This window comes from Armigeres subalbatus, chromosome 3 (genome assembly GCF_024139115.2).
Source record: "Armigeres subalbatus isolate Guangzhou_Male chromosome 3, GZ_Asu_2, whole genome shotgun sequence".
NCBI classification, from domain to species: Eukaryota; Metazoa; Arthropoda; class Insecta; order Diptera; family Culicidae; genus Armigeres; species Armigeres subalbatus.
This window is the reverse complement of record NC_085141.1, coordinates 428,615,871-428,635,388: the sequence shown is the minus strand read 5'-3', so window position 1 is coordinate 428,635,388 and position 19,518 is coordinate 428,615,871. Positions and strand designations below refer to the sequence as shown.

At 40.6% G+C, this 19,518-nt stretch overlaps 1 protein-coding gene across 4 annotated transcripts in view; it reads right to left on the bottom strand.

The window, feature by feature from the left end:
• Nucleotides 1-15,065: 15,065 nt before the first annotated feature.
• The window catches only part of LOC134227506 (roundabout homolog 3-like), a 47,840-nt gene continuing 43,387 nt past the window's right edge, over nucleotides 15,066-19,518 (bottom strand). For 3 of the 4 annotated variants that reach the window (XM_062709050.1, XM_062709049.1, XM_062709051.1), the window contains exons 5-7: nucleotides 19,355-19,496; nucleotides 19,236-19,287; nucleotides 15,066-19,171 (exon numbers count right to left, since the gene is read on the bottom strand). In XM_062709050.1, the coding sequence (XP_062565034.1) occupies nucleotides 18,025-19,171; nucleotides 19,236-19,287; nucleotides 19,355-19,496 (1,341 nt within the window). In that variant the 3' untranslated portion in view covers nucleotides 15,066-18,024. The remainder of the gene's footprint in view (nucleotides 19,172-19,235; nucleotides 19,288-19,354; nucleotides 19,497-19,518) is intronic. The other variant, XM_062709052.1, reaches the window with a different exon arrangement.

Sequence of the window (19,518 nt, the reverse complement as noted above, 5' to 3'; positions counted from 1 at the left end):
ATGAACCAAAATTTTTTGCATAACTCGAGAACTAATCAGAGAATAAATCAATGTTAGGCGAAAAAAAGTTCGTCGGGTCTGCTAGTCAAAAATAAATATGTTAAATTGTTAAAGAATGTTTTGAAAGTTTTCAAAATTTACCGGAATTTTTTTTTTGTTGCTCCTCAAATTGTTATTTTTGAGCAAAACAATCCGAAGGGGGAGGGGTGACGGACATATTTTTAAAAAAAATATTTATATCGGTCTAATAATATTTTGTCCAATCAAATGCGCGCCTGAATCAGAAGGATTTAACTTTGATTCAGGAAGTGTGAATGTACTGAAGATATTTTTGCAAACATGCTGCACTTATTGACACGACAAAAGCTTCGGAACGCATACGTTCTTGAAACGGATGAGTTACAATTGAGCTAGGGTTAAGGCAGGCCTTTTCGTCTCTTCGTCATAGTCTCGAACACAAATAAAACAGACACTTTTTTGCCAAACTCATCCGTACCAAATCGTAAGCTCAGTAGAAACGTTTTGCTATAGCGGAGTTCTAGCAAATGGACGTTGCTTTCGTTGATTTTAGCCCCTACGACGATGGACGGAAATACCTGCCGTGCCCCTATCACCTTCTTGCTCACTGATTCAAAAGTCTTGCAATGATATTAATAAAATGGTTGCACGAATGTTTTATCCATAGTGACATTCAGTGTTGGTAGAATCATATTGTCGATGCAGATAAAATCAAGAACGTATGAACTTGTCTCAACTACGTCGCTCGACTGAAACGTCGCTGGTCGTTGGCGACCCTTTCCAGTAAGTGCTCCAGCGACGCAGGCAAATTCAATGCATCGCTACAGCACCAAACTGGAAAGCGCTCGTTGGTTGAGCGACGCGACGGTCCAGCGACGTTCCAGCGATGACCCGCATAGACAATACTCAAATCTGAATCATCGAGGTTTCATGCACAAGCTAACTGCGATTCTGTAGGGGGAGCATCGCGCTTGAGTTTCTCGGCCAGAATCGCATCGCTTCGCTCACTCACCGAAATATGATTTCGTTCTAAAAAGCGTCAAAACGCAATCGAGGCGTATGTTTTGTTTATATATGCAATTATTAGCCATTGTTATAGACGAAAAACAGTTAATTCATTACATTCAACAATGAAGAACACGTAAATATCATGCTATGATGCAAATTGCGATTCGAATCATGAGCAAATCTCTGGGCCATGATTCTGATGGGATTTGACTCATGCGTGGTTTGAATCTCTGATGAGATTTGAGATTTTGAGATTTTACCAACACTGGTGACACTGCCAGACAGTGGGAGTTAGATTGTAATAACACACACACCCTCTTTTCCCGTCCGCAACGTTTACTACTCGCGCGCATCACAACCAAATTAATTGGGTTTTGGTACATGATTGACATTTTATGATTTCTAGTGATGCACGAAAAACAAGATACAATGTTTCTGAATAACAAATGTTGTAAACGGAAAAGATGATGCTCCCCTAGAGCTTCTTCTACTGAAATATTTCATCAAATGCTTCAAAACCCAAATGTAGGCAATTCGGATCCAAGGAAGGCATCATTACCACTGAGGAATAAATTTGGGTTTTCATAGTAAATTTTTTAAACAATTGTCGTATCCAACAATTTTGATATCTTAAGCTACGCTAGTTTTGTTCGAAACCAGTGACATAAGTAATCAAATGAATTTTCTAAAAATATTCATGCATGATGGCACTACAATCCTTAAAGGTAGCCTCACACCTCGGGAATTTGGTTCGCGGAATTTTTCCCCATGCATTTTTACATATGCGATGTTTTCGGGATTTAGGCACGGAAAATCAAAATCCCGGCCCCATTTAAAATACACGGGGGTAAAAATCCGGCGGAAAATTTTCCCGAGGTGTAAGGCAGCCTTAATGAATAAAACTGCCTTACGTAGTTTACGTTGGGCGGTTGTGTCTTGTACATAACCCTTCTGATTTTTTTTGATATTTTTCTCTCTTGTTTGGTTTATTTCGTGATCAAATTTTAAGAAATATGACCCTAAATCTTAGATCAGGGATATGGCTTTAAATATCGGTAATTACAGTAATCAGATAACTTGGAAACGTTCAAAATCACTTCTACTTGAAATATTTCATGTATCTACTTTATTTTATGACGCCAGAACTTTATTGCACTTGATTACTTAAGAAATTTGGCTATCACAGCAAAAAATAAGGAAAAAACACAGACATTTTCGATACTCATAAACGCCCTTCATAAACAGACCCTCCCCAGCGGGCGGCACTTATGTCAAAAGAAAGCGCTACTAATATCCTTTAAGAAAAGTCCGGGGTCATGAAATTTGGTCAACGCTTTACTGAGAACGAGCACTTTGAAGGAGGTGACTCTCGTCCCGGCTTTTTAAGGGTTAATGCCGCTTACAAAGTGATTTCCCAGATCATCTTCCGACGTCTGTCACCATTAGTGAATGAGTTCGTGGGAAGTTATCAAGCTGGCTTCGTTGACGGCCGCTCGACAACGGACCAGATCTTTACGGTACGGCAAATCCTTAAAAAATGCCGTGAATACCAGGTCCCAACGCACCATCTGTTCGTTGATTTCAAGGCGGCATACGACAGTATAGACCGCGTAGAGCTATGGAAAATTATGGACGAGAACAGCTTTCCTGGGAAGCTTACTAGACCGATCAAAGCAACGGTGGATGGTATGCAAAACTGTGTGAAGATTTCGGGCGAACAACCCACTTCGATCGAATCGCGCCGGGGACTAAGACAAGGTGATGGACTTTCGTGCCTGTTGTTTAACATTGCGCCAGAAGGTGTCATGCGGAGAGCCGGGGTACGATTTTCAACAGATCCAGTCAATTTATTTGTTTTGCGAATGACATGGACATTGTCGGCCGAACATTTGCAAAGGTGGCAGGACTGTACACCCGCCTGAAACGTAAAGCAACAAAAGTTGGACTGGTGGCGAATGCGTCAAAGACAAAGTTTAATGCTTGTGGGCGGAACCGAGCGCGACAGGGCCCGCCTGGGAAGCAGTGTTACGATAGACGGGGATACCTTCGAGGTGGTCGAGGAATTCGTCTACCTCGGATCCTTGCTAACGGCTGATAACAATGTTAGTCGTGAAATACGAAGGCGCATCATCTGTGAAAGTCGGGCCTACTACGGACTCCAGAAGAAACTGCGGTCAAAAAAGATTCGCCACCGCACCAAATGTGTTCTGTACAAGACGCTAATATGACCAGTTGTCCTCTACAATGCTCGAGGAGGACTTGCAAGCACTCGTAGTATTCGAGAGACGGGTGCTTAGGACCATCTTTGGCGGTGTGCAGTAAGACGGTGTGTGGCGGCGAAGAATGAACCACGAGCTCGCCCAGCTCTTCGGCGAACCCAGTATCCAGAAGGTAGCTAAAGCCGGAAGGGTACGATGGGCAGGACATGTTGAAAGAATGCCGGACAGCAACCCTGCAAAGATGATGTTCGCTTCCGATCCGGCAGGTACGAGACGGCGTGGAGCGCAGTGAGCGAGATGGGCAGACCAGGTGCAAAACGACTTGGCGAGCGTGGGGCGTATTCGAGGATAGAGAGATGCGGCCTCGAACCGTGCATTGTGGCGTTAAATTGTTGATTCAGTGTTATCTGTTTAGATGTAGACTAAACAAATGAATGAACGACAACTTTTAGATGTCGATTACTTCGATTAATCGATTCATCGTTGTGATAATCGATTAATTTTGAATCGATTACTACTCAACGATGAATCGATTCAATAATCGTCAAGAATCGAGAGTAATCGATTAGTTACTAATCGATTAATCGAGATTTTACGACATCTCTAGCAGCGAGTAATATAGATCGATCACCTGGGTAGATAAATACTTTAACTTGCTCTACCGATGTGAGTAAGTGCAACAAAGCTCGGATTGATATTCTTTCGAATCTATTCGTATAATCAAACACATACTTTTCTTAATTTATCAATGGAAAACTGCTAACCTGCTCATTTTTATTACTAGTTGTGTTGTTTGTTACTTTTCTGTTCAATGTTTTCACTCCTCCCCATTTTCATCTGTTCCACTTTTTAAAAACTAGTCTCTAAAATTTCTCAAACATAAAACTAAAAGTAAAATATGGCCAAAAACCCTCTAGCTTTTTTGTTTGTGTTTTTTTCATTATTACTTCCGGCTTATTTTTTTCCATTTTCAATTTTATTTTGTTGTTTCCGCTACTTATCTAATTCTTTACTTCCTTTTTTCCTCTGGCTTGTTATGAGATTGGTTACTCTATTCATTTTTGTCCGGTATTCTTGTTTTGTTTTTGTTAATAGAGATAGCATTTCAAAGCGAAAAAATGCGAATAATATGGCATTGAGATTTATACGCGCTTGAGTATTTGTTTTCTTACTTGTCCTTTCTTGCAATATTTTTTGGTTTGGTCGAAACTCCCAATTTTCATTTTAATTCTCGAGCAAACCGAAAATCTATAAAATATCTATGCTCTGTTGCTTACGAACTAATTTAGATGTGTTCCGTTTTCATCGTTTTTTCCTGATTAGAATTCAAAAAAGAACAGTGAAAATGAAGTGTGAATGCTAAACAAAATGGCGGGCGATTGATGGCGATGGCGGTGTGTTTTCGTTTTCTAACGCTATCTTTGGTGAGTATGAAATGAGAGTGTGGTTATCCTAATAAATATTCCTATGTAGTTGAGAGATTCCGCGCGGAGTATTGAAATCAATCGTGAAATGGCAACTTGAGCGGAATTTATTGTTTAGTTAGAGTAATATTTGGTTCCGATTCGATTCGATATTTGTTCGCTAAAATGGCACTCTAGAACGCGCTACGATTGGATTTGGTGAGTAGAGATAATTAGAGAAAAATGTGCAAGCTCTCTTTTTCTTCTGTCGCTCTGGTATATATATTGTCGGCGTAGCACCAACTTAGAATTCGGAAGTCCGGACTTCCGAACCGAACTTTCTTCCGAAGTTTTATCTGTCAAACTAATGGATGCGTTGTTTAGTGCATCTTTAGGGGAATCCAGCGCACTACTTCCGAAGTTGGAAAAGTGGCCTGTATCTGGAGAAAAATCCAACTTCGGTATAAAAAGCGGTAAAAATTTATTCCGGATACACAATACTGCGGTGAGAGCCGATGATGAGAGCGTCGATGAGATGAGTAACTATTAGGAGATGATGGCTGCTTTGTTGTTAGTTCGCTACTTATGTGGGATTTACAAACGGGTTTGCGCTTAGTAGTTTTGTCTGTTCTTTTGCGGATAATAGAATTAAATGGCTGTTTCGTTTCCTTTAGTTTAGGGTTTGTATTGTTTTGTTTTCTTGTTTATCGTCTAGGAATCTAATATCGCTAATGATATCCGCTAATAATCATGTAAAATAAGTCTTCTCAAGTGTTTCATCCTCTCTTGGTTTACCCAATATACTTTGCTTATACGTTATTTTGTTGTATGCTATAATTAATAAGTTGATTATGCTTGGATTATTGCGTTTTTCAATACATATAATTTTTGCTGCTTTGTATTCTGGCTTCCCGTCTTATGTCTTCCCCTTGTTAATGTATCATAATAGCTACTGTTAAGGCAATAAATTAATGTAATTATAATGCATTGTTCTGCCGTTCAATCCATTTCTATATATATAATAATGTACCTTTCCTTTGTCGGATTTGTTTCGCTATGATGATATTATTTAATAATGTGCAGTAAAAATCGTGGTGAAGTGAGATCAGAATCATGGCTGACATCTGACTATTCTCCAAAAGAGCTTTCCTTCTTCATCGTATTTTTTCTTTGCATGCGGATGTGAGTGTGAATGTGCAGTGTAACTTGTGAGTGTTGTTTGGATGTGTGCTGTTTCACTTCGACTTCTGCTTCTTTCACGATAGTTCTGCCCTTTTCTCCGACTGTTATTTCAGTTTAGATATAATTACTCAATTATTTGTGTTTTTTTCATTTATTTTAGTTTTGTTTTATCACAGTTGATATTTTCGCGTCATTTGTGTCATATGTTTTGATTTTCCTTTGTTCTCTTGTGTCTGAATTTCGAATGCGGTGCACCGCATCTGTTTCCACGTGTTTTATTTAATGCGTGTTAGTGTGTTACTCTTTTGTAGTACATCAAACTCGAAACGAAAAACATTTTCACAGATTTTATTTTTACAGAAACACGGAAATAAGAACACAATCTGCTCTCTGGCGTTCACCATCCTTACGATCCATCAACTTAGCGCAATCAAAATAAATATGCTCTGTTTGTTTTGTTTTGTTTAGTTAGATTAGCATACTGCCTTTTAAATTTATCCTACCAACAACGATATTTTCATACCTTCCTCTCTTGATTTGCTCCACTGTGTTCGTTTCGTGTCATTTGTTTTCATAGTTTTACGTCACCGTAATTTGTTTGTACGGGTGGCACAGTATTTATTTGCATGTGTTTGTGTACGTGTGTTCATGCGCGAATGTGGCTCACAGTTTTCGGTAATTAGGTTCTGCTGCGTTTGTGGTTAGCCTCTGGGGACAGATCAGTAGTACTATTTCAGTACTTTTTACCAAATTTCATAAAGATGTCATTCGGTGAGGACGTTTTTGACGTTTGAGAGGGGTCGAAATAAACACTTCTCTTTGCATTCAGTTCATTTGAGATGAATTTCTGCATGGGACAGTGCACCGAATGAACTTAACGAAGGTTTTGACGTTTGAGCAGTGTCTAAATGAACACTTTTCTTTACACTAAGTTCATTTTAAATGAATTTTTGCACCTCCTAAACGTCAAAATCTTTGTTGAGTTCATTTGATACGCTGCCTGATTGAGGCAACGCACCAAATGAAATGAACGAAAGTTTTGACATTTGCGCGGTGCCGAAATGAACACCGTCTCGCTCATCTTGTTCATTTCATATGAATTTCGGCACCTCCCAAACATCAAAAACTTCGTTAAGTTCATGTGGGGCACTGCCCAACAAACATTGCAAGCTGATTAATGGTTTATTTCATTGAAAATGGGCTTCTTCAGCCAAAAAACTAGCTTATTCAACCTAAATTGTTTGTTGGGTGCTCCATTCCAAAATGTAAAAGCCTCCATTGTGGCGGTGCACCAAGTGAACTTAACGAAGATTTTGACGTAAAAGCGGTGCTGGAATGAACTTATTTTAAATGAATTTTAGCACCTCCCAAACATCAAAATTTTCGTTAAGTTCATTTGGTGCACCACCCTATGGGGCGGTGCATAGGTTCATTATTTGACGTTTGAGCGGTGCGGAAGCTCATTTTGAATGAACTCGATGTATGAAGAAGTGTACATTTTTAGTAAACAGCGCACCGCTCAAACGTCATTGTGTTTATTCGGTGCACGTCCTCATGAGGGCGTGCATCAGATGAACACAATGACGCTTGAGCGGTGTGCTATTGACTAAAATTAACACTTTTTCATACATCGTAAAATGAATTTCGGCACCGCTCAAACGTCAAATAATGAACCTATGTACTGCCCATTCCCGAATGTAAAAGTCTCGATTGAGGCAGTGCACCAAATGAACTTAACGAAGAATTTTGGGAGGTGCCAAGATGAACCCTTCTCTCTACATTGAGTTCATTTCAAATGTATTTTGGAACCTCTAAAACTTAAAAATCTTCCTTAAGTTCATATGAAGCAGTGCTTCATTGGTTTTATAACCAGGTTAGATTGTTCAAGATAAATAATCGTTGGGGACTCACTCCATTGCAAAAAATGCATATGTGGCCTGCGATCATGCGAGTCCCGGGAGAGTATACACAAGTTTTTTGAGGACGCGAATTGAACATCTTTACATCCACATTTAACTTACTTGAAAGTAAGCTCAATGCAGGTCACGTCGATCGACTGAACTGAGTTGATCATTTCACTTGCATAATCTTAAATGAACTGATTTTACAACGATCTTCATTACTTTCTGCTGATGCCTACCACGTTTAAAGTTCATGTTTGTTTGAATTCGCATTTATGTTTGTCATTCAATGTTATGAATCAGTAATTTATTGTATTCTACTAGGGCTTAACTTATTATGGCAGCGGAGGAGGCTCGGCGAAGGAAGAATGCTTTGATTTTTGTTTGGTCATGGAAGGAAAATTTTATAATAAACTATTTTCATCGATTTTAATACTAATAATGTACTGATAGTATACGTTTTTCAAATCTGCACCATATTTTAAGGAACGCTCGAAGAAAATTTTGATTTTTTTTAAATAGATGATTAACTTTTAGGTGCTGTTGGCCTTCTTTTGTATTCAATGCTGACTTTGTTTCTGAATAAGGTTTTGTTAATTATTTGAAAAATGTAACTGTACCATTCTTTTCCATAGGAATGCTCTTAATGGAGCAGAGCAAAATAAGCAGTGATTCAAATTGTTCGGGGTCATTTTTTATAGCAGTTAAGCTTAAAAAAATCATGCGCAAGGTTTCAAGGCGGCTATATGAACATGATGGATTGCTATTGACTATGTATCGAGCCCAGTTGCCTTGAAAGACCAAATTTTCTGAACTCCAGTAAGATTTGGATAAATTAGAACATTGATTTTGGCCAGATATAAATCGTAAACCATGCACATTGTCTTTGAGCGGCATTAGCCAGACAAAATGGATTGCAACAAGCTTTGTACTTAGCACAGTTGACTTGAACATATCATGGATATATCGAGATCGTAAATCATGCACATGGCTCTAAAAGCCTGTATGGACACCATGGGTTACTATTGTTTTGTTTAAGCCCATTTGACTAAGTTCGTAAAAACTCCCGAATGATTTGCATATGGCCTCTTAGGGTCTGTATGAACACCATGGGTTGCTATTGGCTTTGTATAATGCACAGTTGACGTTGTAGATCAATTTGTCTGAACTCAAGAATAATTTGGAGAATATAAATCATACGATTGCCAGCAAAGGCGTAGCATTGCCAATCCGGATATGGCCAGTTGGAATGTAGAGTCATTGAAGAAGAAGAAGAATCATGTTAATCATGCGCATGGTCTCTGTGGGCCTGTATGGACACCATGGGTTGGCTTTGTATCGAGCCCAGTTGTCTTGGTAGACCAATGTGCCTGAACTCCAGAATGATTTGGATAACGTCTAACATATAGGTGTTCACACATATAGATCGTAAATTATGCTCATGACCTCTAAGAGCCTGTATGGACACCATGGGTTGCTGTTGGCTTTGTATCGAGCCCAGTTGTCTTGGTAGACCAATTCGTCTTAACTCCAGAATTATTTGTAGAACTTAGAACATACGGTTTGGACATGTCTAGACCGTAAATGCTACACATGGCCTCTAAGGGCCTGTATGGGTTGTTATTGGATTGATATCGAGCCCAGTTGTCTTGGTAGACTAATTCGTCGGAACTTCAGAATGTTTTGGAGAACTTAGAACATCCGGTTTGGACATATATAGATCGTGATTGTAAAGAATTGGACAAGTCTAATCGTTCGCAAGTTTCACCTCCGCGAAGCGCTAGTGTTTAACTACTCATATCGCCTCCAATATTCGTATCTATAATTTTGTTTGATGTGTGATGTGGTTTATTTCAATACGTCAGTGAAATATAACTAAACAACTTTTTCAAAGTTCGCGATAGTGGATTTTTAAGTGCTATAGTATATCATAACAATCCCATCGTAAATAAAACCCACGCAAAATTTTTACCGCGAAGCGACATCTTTAGTGAATATACAGAAACAACAACTTGCACGCAACGTCTCTCCAAGCTTCAACATACCTGATAGCATACACGAAGGCGCAACTTATATTCACCTCAACGTATCTGGAAGCTTTCCTACCATCTGTACAGTAGTCACCAACTTTTTTCAACGATGGAATCATGTCATCTCTGCTCAAGTAATTTGGATTCCAGCAGTGCGGCTCCCTGTTACCAACTATCAGTTAATTCCTGTTTGACTACTAAATACCATTCACCTACCGCCCACATCAACCTTTCAAGTCCTCCAAACTGTTCTGTTTCGTCACCTTCATGCGCCGTAAGGATCGCTCTACAACCAGGATGCAACAAATCACAAAGCACATTGGAAGCCCCGAAGCCCCCCATCGCAGTCGAGACTGTGCAGCCAGCGTACAACAGCCGTCCTGGTCCTGCGCATGGGTGCGGTGAAGGGGTCTTCCAGCCTGTGCATACAGGCAAGTACCGTCAATATGAGTTCAATTCCTGCCCTGATGCCGCTTGTGTTCGTAGCTCAAAACGATTGCCGAAAACACTCTCTACTACGGGACACATGCCTGCAAGCCTCTTGGAAACCCCATACCCTCTCGTTACAGTCGAGCCAGTCCCGCCAGCGTCCTGCAGTCGTCCCGGTCCTGTATACGATGTAAGGGAAAGGGGTTTCCAAACTCCATACGCAGGCAACAAAAGCAACGGCGCCATTCTGAGCGATGTCAACGATGAATCCACCGCTGCCTTTACTCCGACATTTGAATCAATGCTACCGGATGTACACACATCGCCAAAGATCAAGAACACTTCGACTACTGCTTCATCTCTCCTAGTCTACTACCAAAATGTCGGAGGTATGAACTGCTTACTTGAAGATTATAAGTTGGCGGTCAGTGATGCTAGCTACGACATCTACGCTTTCACCGAAACATGGCTCAACGATCACACCGAATCTTGTCAGCTCTTCGACAGCTCCTTTTCAGTGTATCGTCATGATCGCTCGTCCTCGAACACCAAAAAAATAAACTCTGGCGGGGGAGTATTACTTGCTGTTCGCAAATGCATCAAGTCGCGCATTTTGTGTCCTCCCGGATATTTGGCAGTTGAACAGTTGTGGGTTGCAATCACTGCCAAAGAGAATACAATCTTTTTATGTGTGATTTACACTCCGCCTGACATGATAAATAACGATTCTCTGATTGACACACATTTGGCGTCACTAGAATAGTTCGGTCATCAAATGGGCCCAAATGATAGCATTGCTATTGTGGGTGACTTCAACCTCCGTGGCATAACCTGGCAGAGCGGCTCGAATGGTGCTCTATTTCCAGACCCATCTCTTTCTTCCATGACAATGGCACCTAGATGCCTTCTTGATGCATACTGCACTGCGGGACTCAAACAGCTCAATTCAACTTTAAAGACAATCACCGAGCGCTGGATCTGTGCTTCGCTAGCGAAGATTTTTGTGACAATTACACTGTCATGCGGGCACCGTTACCATTAGTGAAAAACTGCAGGCATCACCCCCCTCTGCTTGTTAATTTGAACAGTTGGTCCCAATTTCAATTTAACGACACATCCGACAGCATTTTCTACAATTTCCGCAAGGCCGATTTCGAAAGAATTAATGCTTTTCTTCGCGATGTAGATTGGACAGAAATTCTCCTCGATAACGATGTCAATCATGCTGCATCTTTCTCTACGCTATCGAACAGTTTGTGCCGAAAGTAACTCGTCGCGAACCTGTCAAGCCGGAATGGTCGAATCCACAACTTAAGCGTCTAAAACGCTTCAAAATGGCTGCTCTAAGAAGACACAGCAAACACCGCACTGATGCAACTAGAATTGCTTATGCTGAGGCCAATCAACAATATTCTAGGCTCAACGAGCATCTGTTCGCCATCCATCAAGCTCAAATTCAAAGCCGTCTCAAGTCGGATCCACGAGGTTTCTAGCAATACGTAAATAATCAACGGCACCAGTCTGGTCTGCCGTCCTCAATGACTAACGGCAATGCAGAAGCTAGTACTGTGAAGGAAATCGCCGAATTGTTCCGCTCCCAGTTCAGCAGCGTTTTCTCTGACGAAAAGCTTAGCGCTCATGACATCGCAGCCACCACAAACAACGTTCCTCAACTTTCTTTCGCAATCTCGCAGTTGACTGTTTCATCCGACATGGTCTCACGCGCACTGAAAAAACTGAAAAGTTCAGTAGGTTCTGGCCCACATTGCCTTCCATCGATTCTGCTCAACAAGTGTCCGCCATCCTTAGCGCTACCACTAGCCGCAATTTTCAACGCCTCGCTATCTACTGGTACGTTCCCGTCGAGTTGGAAGAACTCATATGTATTTCCTGATCATAAGAAAGGATGTAAACGAAATGTCGTCAACTACCGAGGTATAGCTGCTTTGAGCGCAATCTTTAAATTATTTGAGCTAAACGTACTTGAGAAGCTTGTGCATACATGCGCCTATTATGTACCCAAAAACCAACATGGATTCATTGCCAAAAGCTCTACTAGCACTAATTTAGCAATGTTTACATTGTCCGTCACCAGCCAAATGGAAAAAAATGATTTTTAAGTTGGTGCCATCTACACATACTTGTCTGCAGATTTCGACAAAATGAACCAAGATATTGCGCTTGCTAAATTTGAAAAACTAGGCTTATGTACCATTATACTCAAGTGGCTTCGATCCTACTTGACCGATAGCAAAATGGCTGTCAAAATCGGGGATCATGTTTCGTCGCCGTTTCCGGTTAGCTCAGGCGTCCCACAAGGTAGCCATCTCGGACCGTTTTTATTTGTACTTTATATGAACGATGTTGATTTTATCCTAAGCTGCTTAACTCTATCGTACGCTGACGACTTAAAACTTTTTTATGTCATAAGATGCCCAAGCGATGCTACGTTTCTGCAGCGGCAACTCGAGGTTTTTGCAGCCTGGTGTCAGCTTAATCGGATGGTACTCAATATCTCCAAGTGCTCCGTTGTTTCGTTCGGACGGAAGCATGTTCTATATCAACATGAATACTTGTTGTATAATAGTATCATCAAACGTGAAACGACCGTAAAGGATTTAGGCATTATGTTAGACTGCAAATTGACTTTTAAACATCATATATCGTATGTTGTGTCCAAAGCCTCATCACAATTATACAGCAGCGGTTCTCGACCTGGGGTACATGCACCCCTGAGGGTACCTTCGCTGGCCCTATAGGGGGTACCTCGGACAAAAATGCGTAATGGCGGACGTATTACAGTTCTACAATTCCAATCGAAACTTATTGATAAAGTTTTGATAATTGTGTATTTTTTATTTCAAAACATTGTCTTGTACATAATGTACATGGCATTCAGTCAATCAAAGCCAATTGAATCCTGCCCTCCACATCCAGAACAGTTTATGAAGGACAGAAGAACAAAAGATCAAACGGATAAAACGTCGAATGAGTCAATTTCAAAAATCTCCGATGCAATATACCTGATCTAAGCAAAATGTTGAATAATATGTTAAGAACATACTTTTGACCAAATCTGGAATCTAAAGATTCCGTGAGAGGTGAAGTGAGAGGCATGAAGCCTTTTTTTCAGAAAAGCTCTATGCTTTGTTGCAAGGGGATTAAAAGCATCATTCTACGCTTCTCGGAAGCCTTCTCGAAAGCAGCTCAAAGGTTTCTTTTTAATATGTTCAGAAGCTTTCTTTCAAAAGGTTCGGAAGCCTCCTTTTAAGATGCTTGGAAACCTCCTTTCAAGAGCCCGACAGTTTCGCTGTAACAGGCTAAGAAGGTCGAAAGCCATTCTTTAAAAATAATCAAAAGACTCTTTGCAAGAGGCTCGAAAGGTTCTTTCAAGGGACACGGAAAGCTCCTCTTAGGTTCGTAAGCATATTTTAAGGAGACTCAGAAGTCTGCTTTCAAGAGACCTGGAAGCCTTTTGACGTAGAATACGTCCTTCGGGAAAACATAATGGGGGTCATTCTGCAGAATCAAATCGAAACCGTTACGAAAAGTGGTCAGGAAGTATGGGCCATCTTCCAACCGATTTTGATGATTTTATCTCTATTTTTACTCATTAAGATTTTGAACAACTATTGAAACAATTGAATAAAGATGCTAAACTATCGAAAAATTGAATTTCGTCAGGCTTTGTTGAAAACTTGTTATACACAGTTAATTGCCTACATTTCGGCTATTAGCCATCTGGCGCGTGAATTGATAAATGTTAAAAATCATATTCAGAAAATGATTAAAGGCAAGAAACCTATAATTTCTGTTCTGTTCTACGTTGATTTTGCGGTTGTGTCTCTGATACAACCTTCTACTTTTTATTTAAGAAGTCCGGAAGCCCACTTACAAGAGAGGCCCGGAAGCCTCGATTTAAGATGCCCGGAAGCCTACTTTCATGAGGCTCGAAAGCCTCCTTTAAAGAGGGTCGTACTGCTGTAATCTGGCAAAGTGACGTATCCGCCATTTTCCAAAAATGGTGTTAACGAGTAGCTCTTTATCGAGCTCTTCAACAGAAAAATGGAAAACATGTAGGTTGTAATTTGGCGTATACGTCACTTTTTCAGATTACGGCAGCGGAAGTCTTCTTTCAAAAAGCTTGGATGGCTCCTTTCGAGAGGCTCGGAAGGTTCCTTTCAAAAGACTCGGGAAACTCCTTTCAAGAGGCGCTGAAGGCTTATTTCAATAGGCTCGTAAACCTACTTTTAAGATGCTTGTAATTCTTCTTTCAAGAGGCTCGGTCCTTTCAAGATGCAAAGGAAGCCTTCTTTTAAGGTGTTCAAAAACCACCATTAAAGAGGCTCAGAAGCCTTTTATTAAGAGGTGAGGAAGCCTCCTTTATAAGGGCTCGGAATTATTCTTCCAATAGGCTTGGAAGTCTACTTTCAAGAGGGAGTACCTCATTTAATGCAAAAGTTCAAAGGGGTACATCTCAAGAAAAAGGCTGAGAACTGCTGGTATACAGTATCAATAGATATATTGGATTTAAAAGTACGCGATGAAACGTGTTATCGTTCGGAATGCCAGGTCGCCCGCGAAGTGAAAAAAAAAGTATCAAAGAAAAATATATTAAGCTCGTTTAGTGGAATGTATTAAACCGTCTAAGACGAATTAAGTACTGTCCATTTAATTCCACCAGTTAATTTTCGTTATCTTTGCAGATACGTATTTCGACCACAACTGTGGTCGTCTTCAGTGTCTTGTACTTGTCGAGTCAAGTACGAGACACTGAAGACGAACACACAGTTGTGGTCGAAATACGTATCTGCAAAGATAACGAAAATTAACTGGTGGAATTAAATGGACAGTACTTAATTCGTCTTAGACGGTTTAAGTATCAAAGGGCAAATAATTATTCAGTGCGCGATGGAACGTGTTATCGTTCAGAACGCCGGGTTGTACGCGAAGTTAAAAATCTGCATCAAAAGCATATAGTTAATCAGTGCGCGATGAAACGCGCTATCGTTTGGAACGCCGGGTCGTCCGCGAAGTAAAAAATTTGCCTCAAATAGCAGATAATTAACTAGTGCGAAATGGAACGTGTTATCGTTCAGTACGCCGGGTTGTCCACGGAGTACAAAAAAAACATCTGCTTCGAAGAGCGAATGATTAATTATTGCGTGACGGATCGTGAGAAGAAGATTTTCAATGCGTATTAATATATCCCATCACATTGATCGCATTAGTTACCGAAGTAAACCAAAATAAAATATCCTTTAGAACTTACACAAGGGGTCTCCAGTTAGTCTTGCGAGCAAATGCGTAGGATTGCCAATCCGGAGATAGCGAGTTCGATTCTCGGTGTGGTCTAGAATGTTTTCGGGTGGAAAACATTCTCATGCAATGGCTGGCATAGGAAAACTTTCAACTAATGACTGAGGAAATACTAATAGAATACCAAGTTGAAATGCAAATTTGAAATGAAAATTAAAAATTCTTGTAATAATTAATAAGTCAAAAAAGAATTAATTATTCCTATAAGAATTGTATTTCTTTTTGAATTATCCAATTTTGCTAGAATTTTTAATTCTCATTGGAATTTGCATTTTTTAGGGTTGGGAATTCTCATTGGAATCGTCAATACTTATTTGAAGTATAAAACCTTATATGAATTATAAATTTAAATTTTGTAAACGATCAATTCACCTTGTGCTTTTCTCATGCATTTAAAAAATAAAAGATTGGCCATAACTTTTGAGACCGTAATCCGATCTGGCCCATGTTCAATACGAGAGGATTCCAAATCATATGCAAAAGCGGTTAAAAATATGTGACAAACATTGAGCTACACTTTTTTTATGCGTCTTTGCCATTCCCGTACAACAAAGTTGACCGGTGTCGAAATGATTCTTTTTCATATAACGAGTTCATTTAAAATGATTTTTTTTTAAATTCTTTATTAAGGTGTTTTTTTAATTCTAGATTAAGTTCAACACCGTTAAAATGAAATTGTTACCTTCCAAAATTCAAAATAATGAACTCGTGTATCACTCAATTAGATAACGGGTTCAAAATTCGATATCGAAGTTATATAAATCCATTATTGATATTATCGATAAATACTACCACGTCAGAGCCCTAACCTCGATGAACCCCTAGCAGAGATCTGTTTTTTTAAATCTTTATTAAAGTGTTTTTTTTTTATCTACAGATTAAGTTCAACACCGTAGCAGAGATCTGTTTGTTGTGATTCGAAATCCCAATAGACTTCTGCAAGCGTTCATTTAATGGATTAGTTTATGAACTAACATTTATTTTAGCACTGTAAAACGTTGTGGTGATTTTTATTGTTCCATATTGGAGGCGCATATATAATATACCTTCGAAGTGTCAAAAAGGTTAGAAAGGATTGTTCCAAGATGAATTCAATCAGGTAATCCAATCTGTCAAGTACCCGATTCAACCATCTTAGATTTGTGTATGAAACAGCTAGCGAAATTGATAACGTTTTTCACTGAAAATGAATTTTTCACTCCCGCGTTCAACTCTTCCATTTACTGACGAGGTGATTGAACCTTGATGTAAGAACCTTGGATTGTTTTTCTTCTTTCTTTACGGAAGTTTCAAAGTCACTCATGGCAGGCTTTGATCAAAAAGTTTCTCCCAGCCGAAGTGACACGTTAGGAGCCCCGTACAATGGATACGTCTGTGTTCCATGGGAAAACTTCAAACGTACGTAAACGTGTCCATTGTGAGGTGCTCTTTACTGTCGCTGTGCGACTGTTGTCGTCCGTGCTCCGTCGCGAATAAGCTGCATGCAGTGTTTCATTCGTTATTCCACACTGCAACGGAGTAAAGTTGCTAATGCAATTCTTAACAAAAATTAGCATAGGAAAACAATGTTGGCATTGTTGAACACTCTGTGCATACTTTACGGACTGTTCAACAGTTGGCGAGGATTCCAGCCCTTCAATATCTTACGGTTATAAAAAATGATTCTAACATTTCATTGAATAAGTTTATACAGTCGAGTCTTCATTCACACACTTAACGGAATAGAAATAAACAGCCTAACAATTTGAAAGCAATCATCCTAACTCCCAATTGCCTCTGTTATTTTACTGTTTGATACTTCGACTGTTAAGCATACTCAACAAATTCCGATAGAGAGAATTTAATCAACAAAGTGCAATAATTGAACTAAAAGCATAATACTTATAAAACCTGAAGATAGCTACAGTTGTGCGAATCACGTTTCGGTTAAAACAAATCTAATAAATAACCTTATCTCTATTTACTTAAAACATAATTTGAGCCTCTTGTTGCTTACTACGACGCGACCGCCCATGTAACCGCCTACTTAGACCAAAGCCAAATCATTGTTCCTCCGCCGACGCGAGAAGGCAACCTCTATTGTGCCTTCGCAGCTCCGCCCATCATCCGTCCTATAATCAACACTCGGCGCTGCTGGTTCGGAAATTAAATAACTCGCGGTCAAACGATCACCTTTCTACACCTTGGCTCCCCCTTCGCTGAATGCACCGCTCCGACGACGCGCGGGGAGATTAGATTGCTAAGAGTGAGTGAGTAAGAGAATGATTGAGAGAAAGAGACTGATTACAGAGCTCCCTTAATGTTGCTTTGCGTTCATACTTTTGTCGTTAAAGGTAAAAGTTAATGAGCCTACGAAGAAAGATTGGGATTTGCCTTTGCATTGACATGCCTACGTTTTTACTTGAGAAGGTGAATTATTTGTATGCCTTATTTGCTTAATTTTGTGTATAATAGAGCTTAAGATTAGCTTGTTTTTGTTTGTTTAGCGTAGGTATGGATAGAGTCGGGTAAGACTTTATCGAATAAGAGTCCTATTGTATTTTCTATCACTACTTTTCGATCTACTTCTACTGCGTTTCGTTCGGGCGGGAGCCCACCGGTTGTCACTGTCGCTTTCGGAACTCTGGCCAGTGCTGTGCTGACTATTGTAGTTGTTGCTATTGTTGGACGCACTGTTGGGCAAGTGGCCCCGGGCTGTCGTGTTGACACCTACCTTGCGGGATATGATGGGACTGTCGGCAGCGCCGGGCCCGGTCAGATATTTGCTGTTGAAGGGTGTCTCCGGGCAGGGCGCTGGAGGGCTGGCCGGTTCGAAGCCCATGTCTTGAGCGAACTCCATATTCATGTGCCGATAGAACTCCTCCGTCGGCTCGCCAGCATGGCTGAAGAAATGATGGCCATTGTTGGGTGGAGGAACCGGCGGCATCTGGTCCGGTCGGTAGCATTGCTCGTACAGCACGGATCCACTTTCGTAGTCATTCTCCGAGTACATCTCGGCATTGTTCATCGTCAGGGCTGGATTCATGTGATGTGGCCGAATCCAGTTCTGTGGGAAGCTCGGAATGGGTGGCGGCATGGTGTCCCAGCGGTTCGGCATGGGCGGAGGAACGTGATTCTTGCGCATCATTTGCGGTGACAAAGCGGCCGGGTTGGTCCGGATTGTCATGCTGGTCGGTGGGCGATATGTGCCGTATGGATGATCGGGCGGTGGTGGCAGTACGTCTGATATGTTGATTGGTTCCCGGAGCGGGGCGTTGTACTCGCTGGAAACTGGACTATTTGCACATTTCATGCAAGATTCCTCGGAAATGGTTCCACCCCTTTGAAGCGTAACAGTTGCGTAAGGCTCAGGTGGAGGAACACAGTTGTTCGGCTTGAGACTCTGTGTGTTATTAGTGAGCTCAGCGTATTCTGATGTGCTCGGAGGATCTAGAGAGTGAGACGGCTTAACTAATGTATTCCCATGCAGCCACAGAGTGTGCTGTTTATCTGGAATAATCGTCGTAACCGAAGGGCCAGGGTAGGAAGCCTTGACGGATTGTTTCTTACGGACGGTCCAGAAAATGGCAAAAATCGCTCCACCTATCAGACAAACGCAAAGAATCACGAGGGCCGTCCCGGACATCCATGATGACATCCAATAGCTTGGTGTGGGGTCAGTTCTAAAACAAACGATATAATCAGGTCAGTTAGAAGGCTCAAATTACTTTTCCTGTCTTATAGTACCTAACAATGTTTTGGGGATCCATATGCAGTGAAGTTGGTAAACTGTAGGGTCCTAAGAGACGAGTAAAATTGTTAAAAGAAATTTTAGCAATTCGTAATAATCAACCAAATATACCAACCTATTCCTCCAGACGTCAAACTTGCTACCTTAGCGATGTACATCGCTCCTGGTGTCAAACTGTTGATAACCACTGACTGTGTTGTAGAATTAAGAATCATCTGTCCAAGTACTTTGTTTGTGGCATTTGATTTGATTTGAATCTGCAATACAACTTAGTCTCAA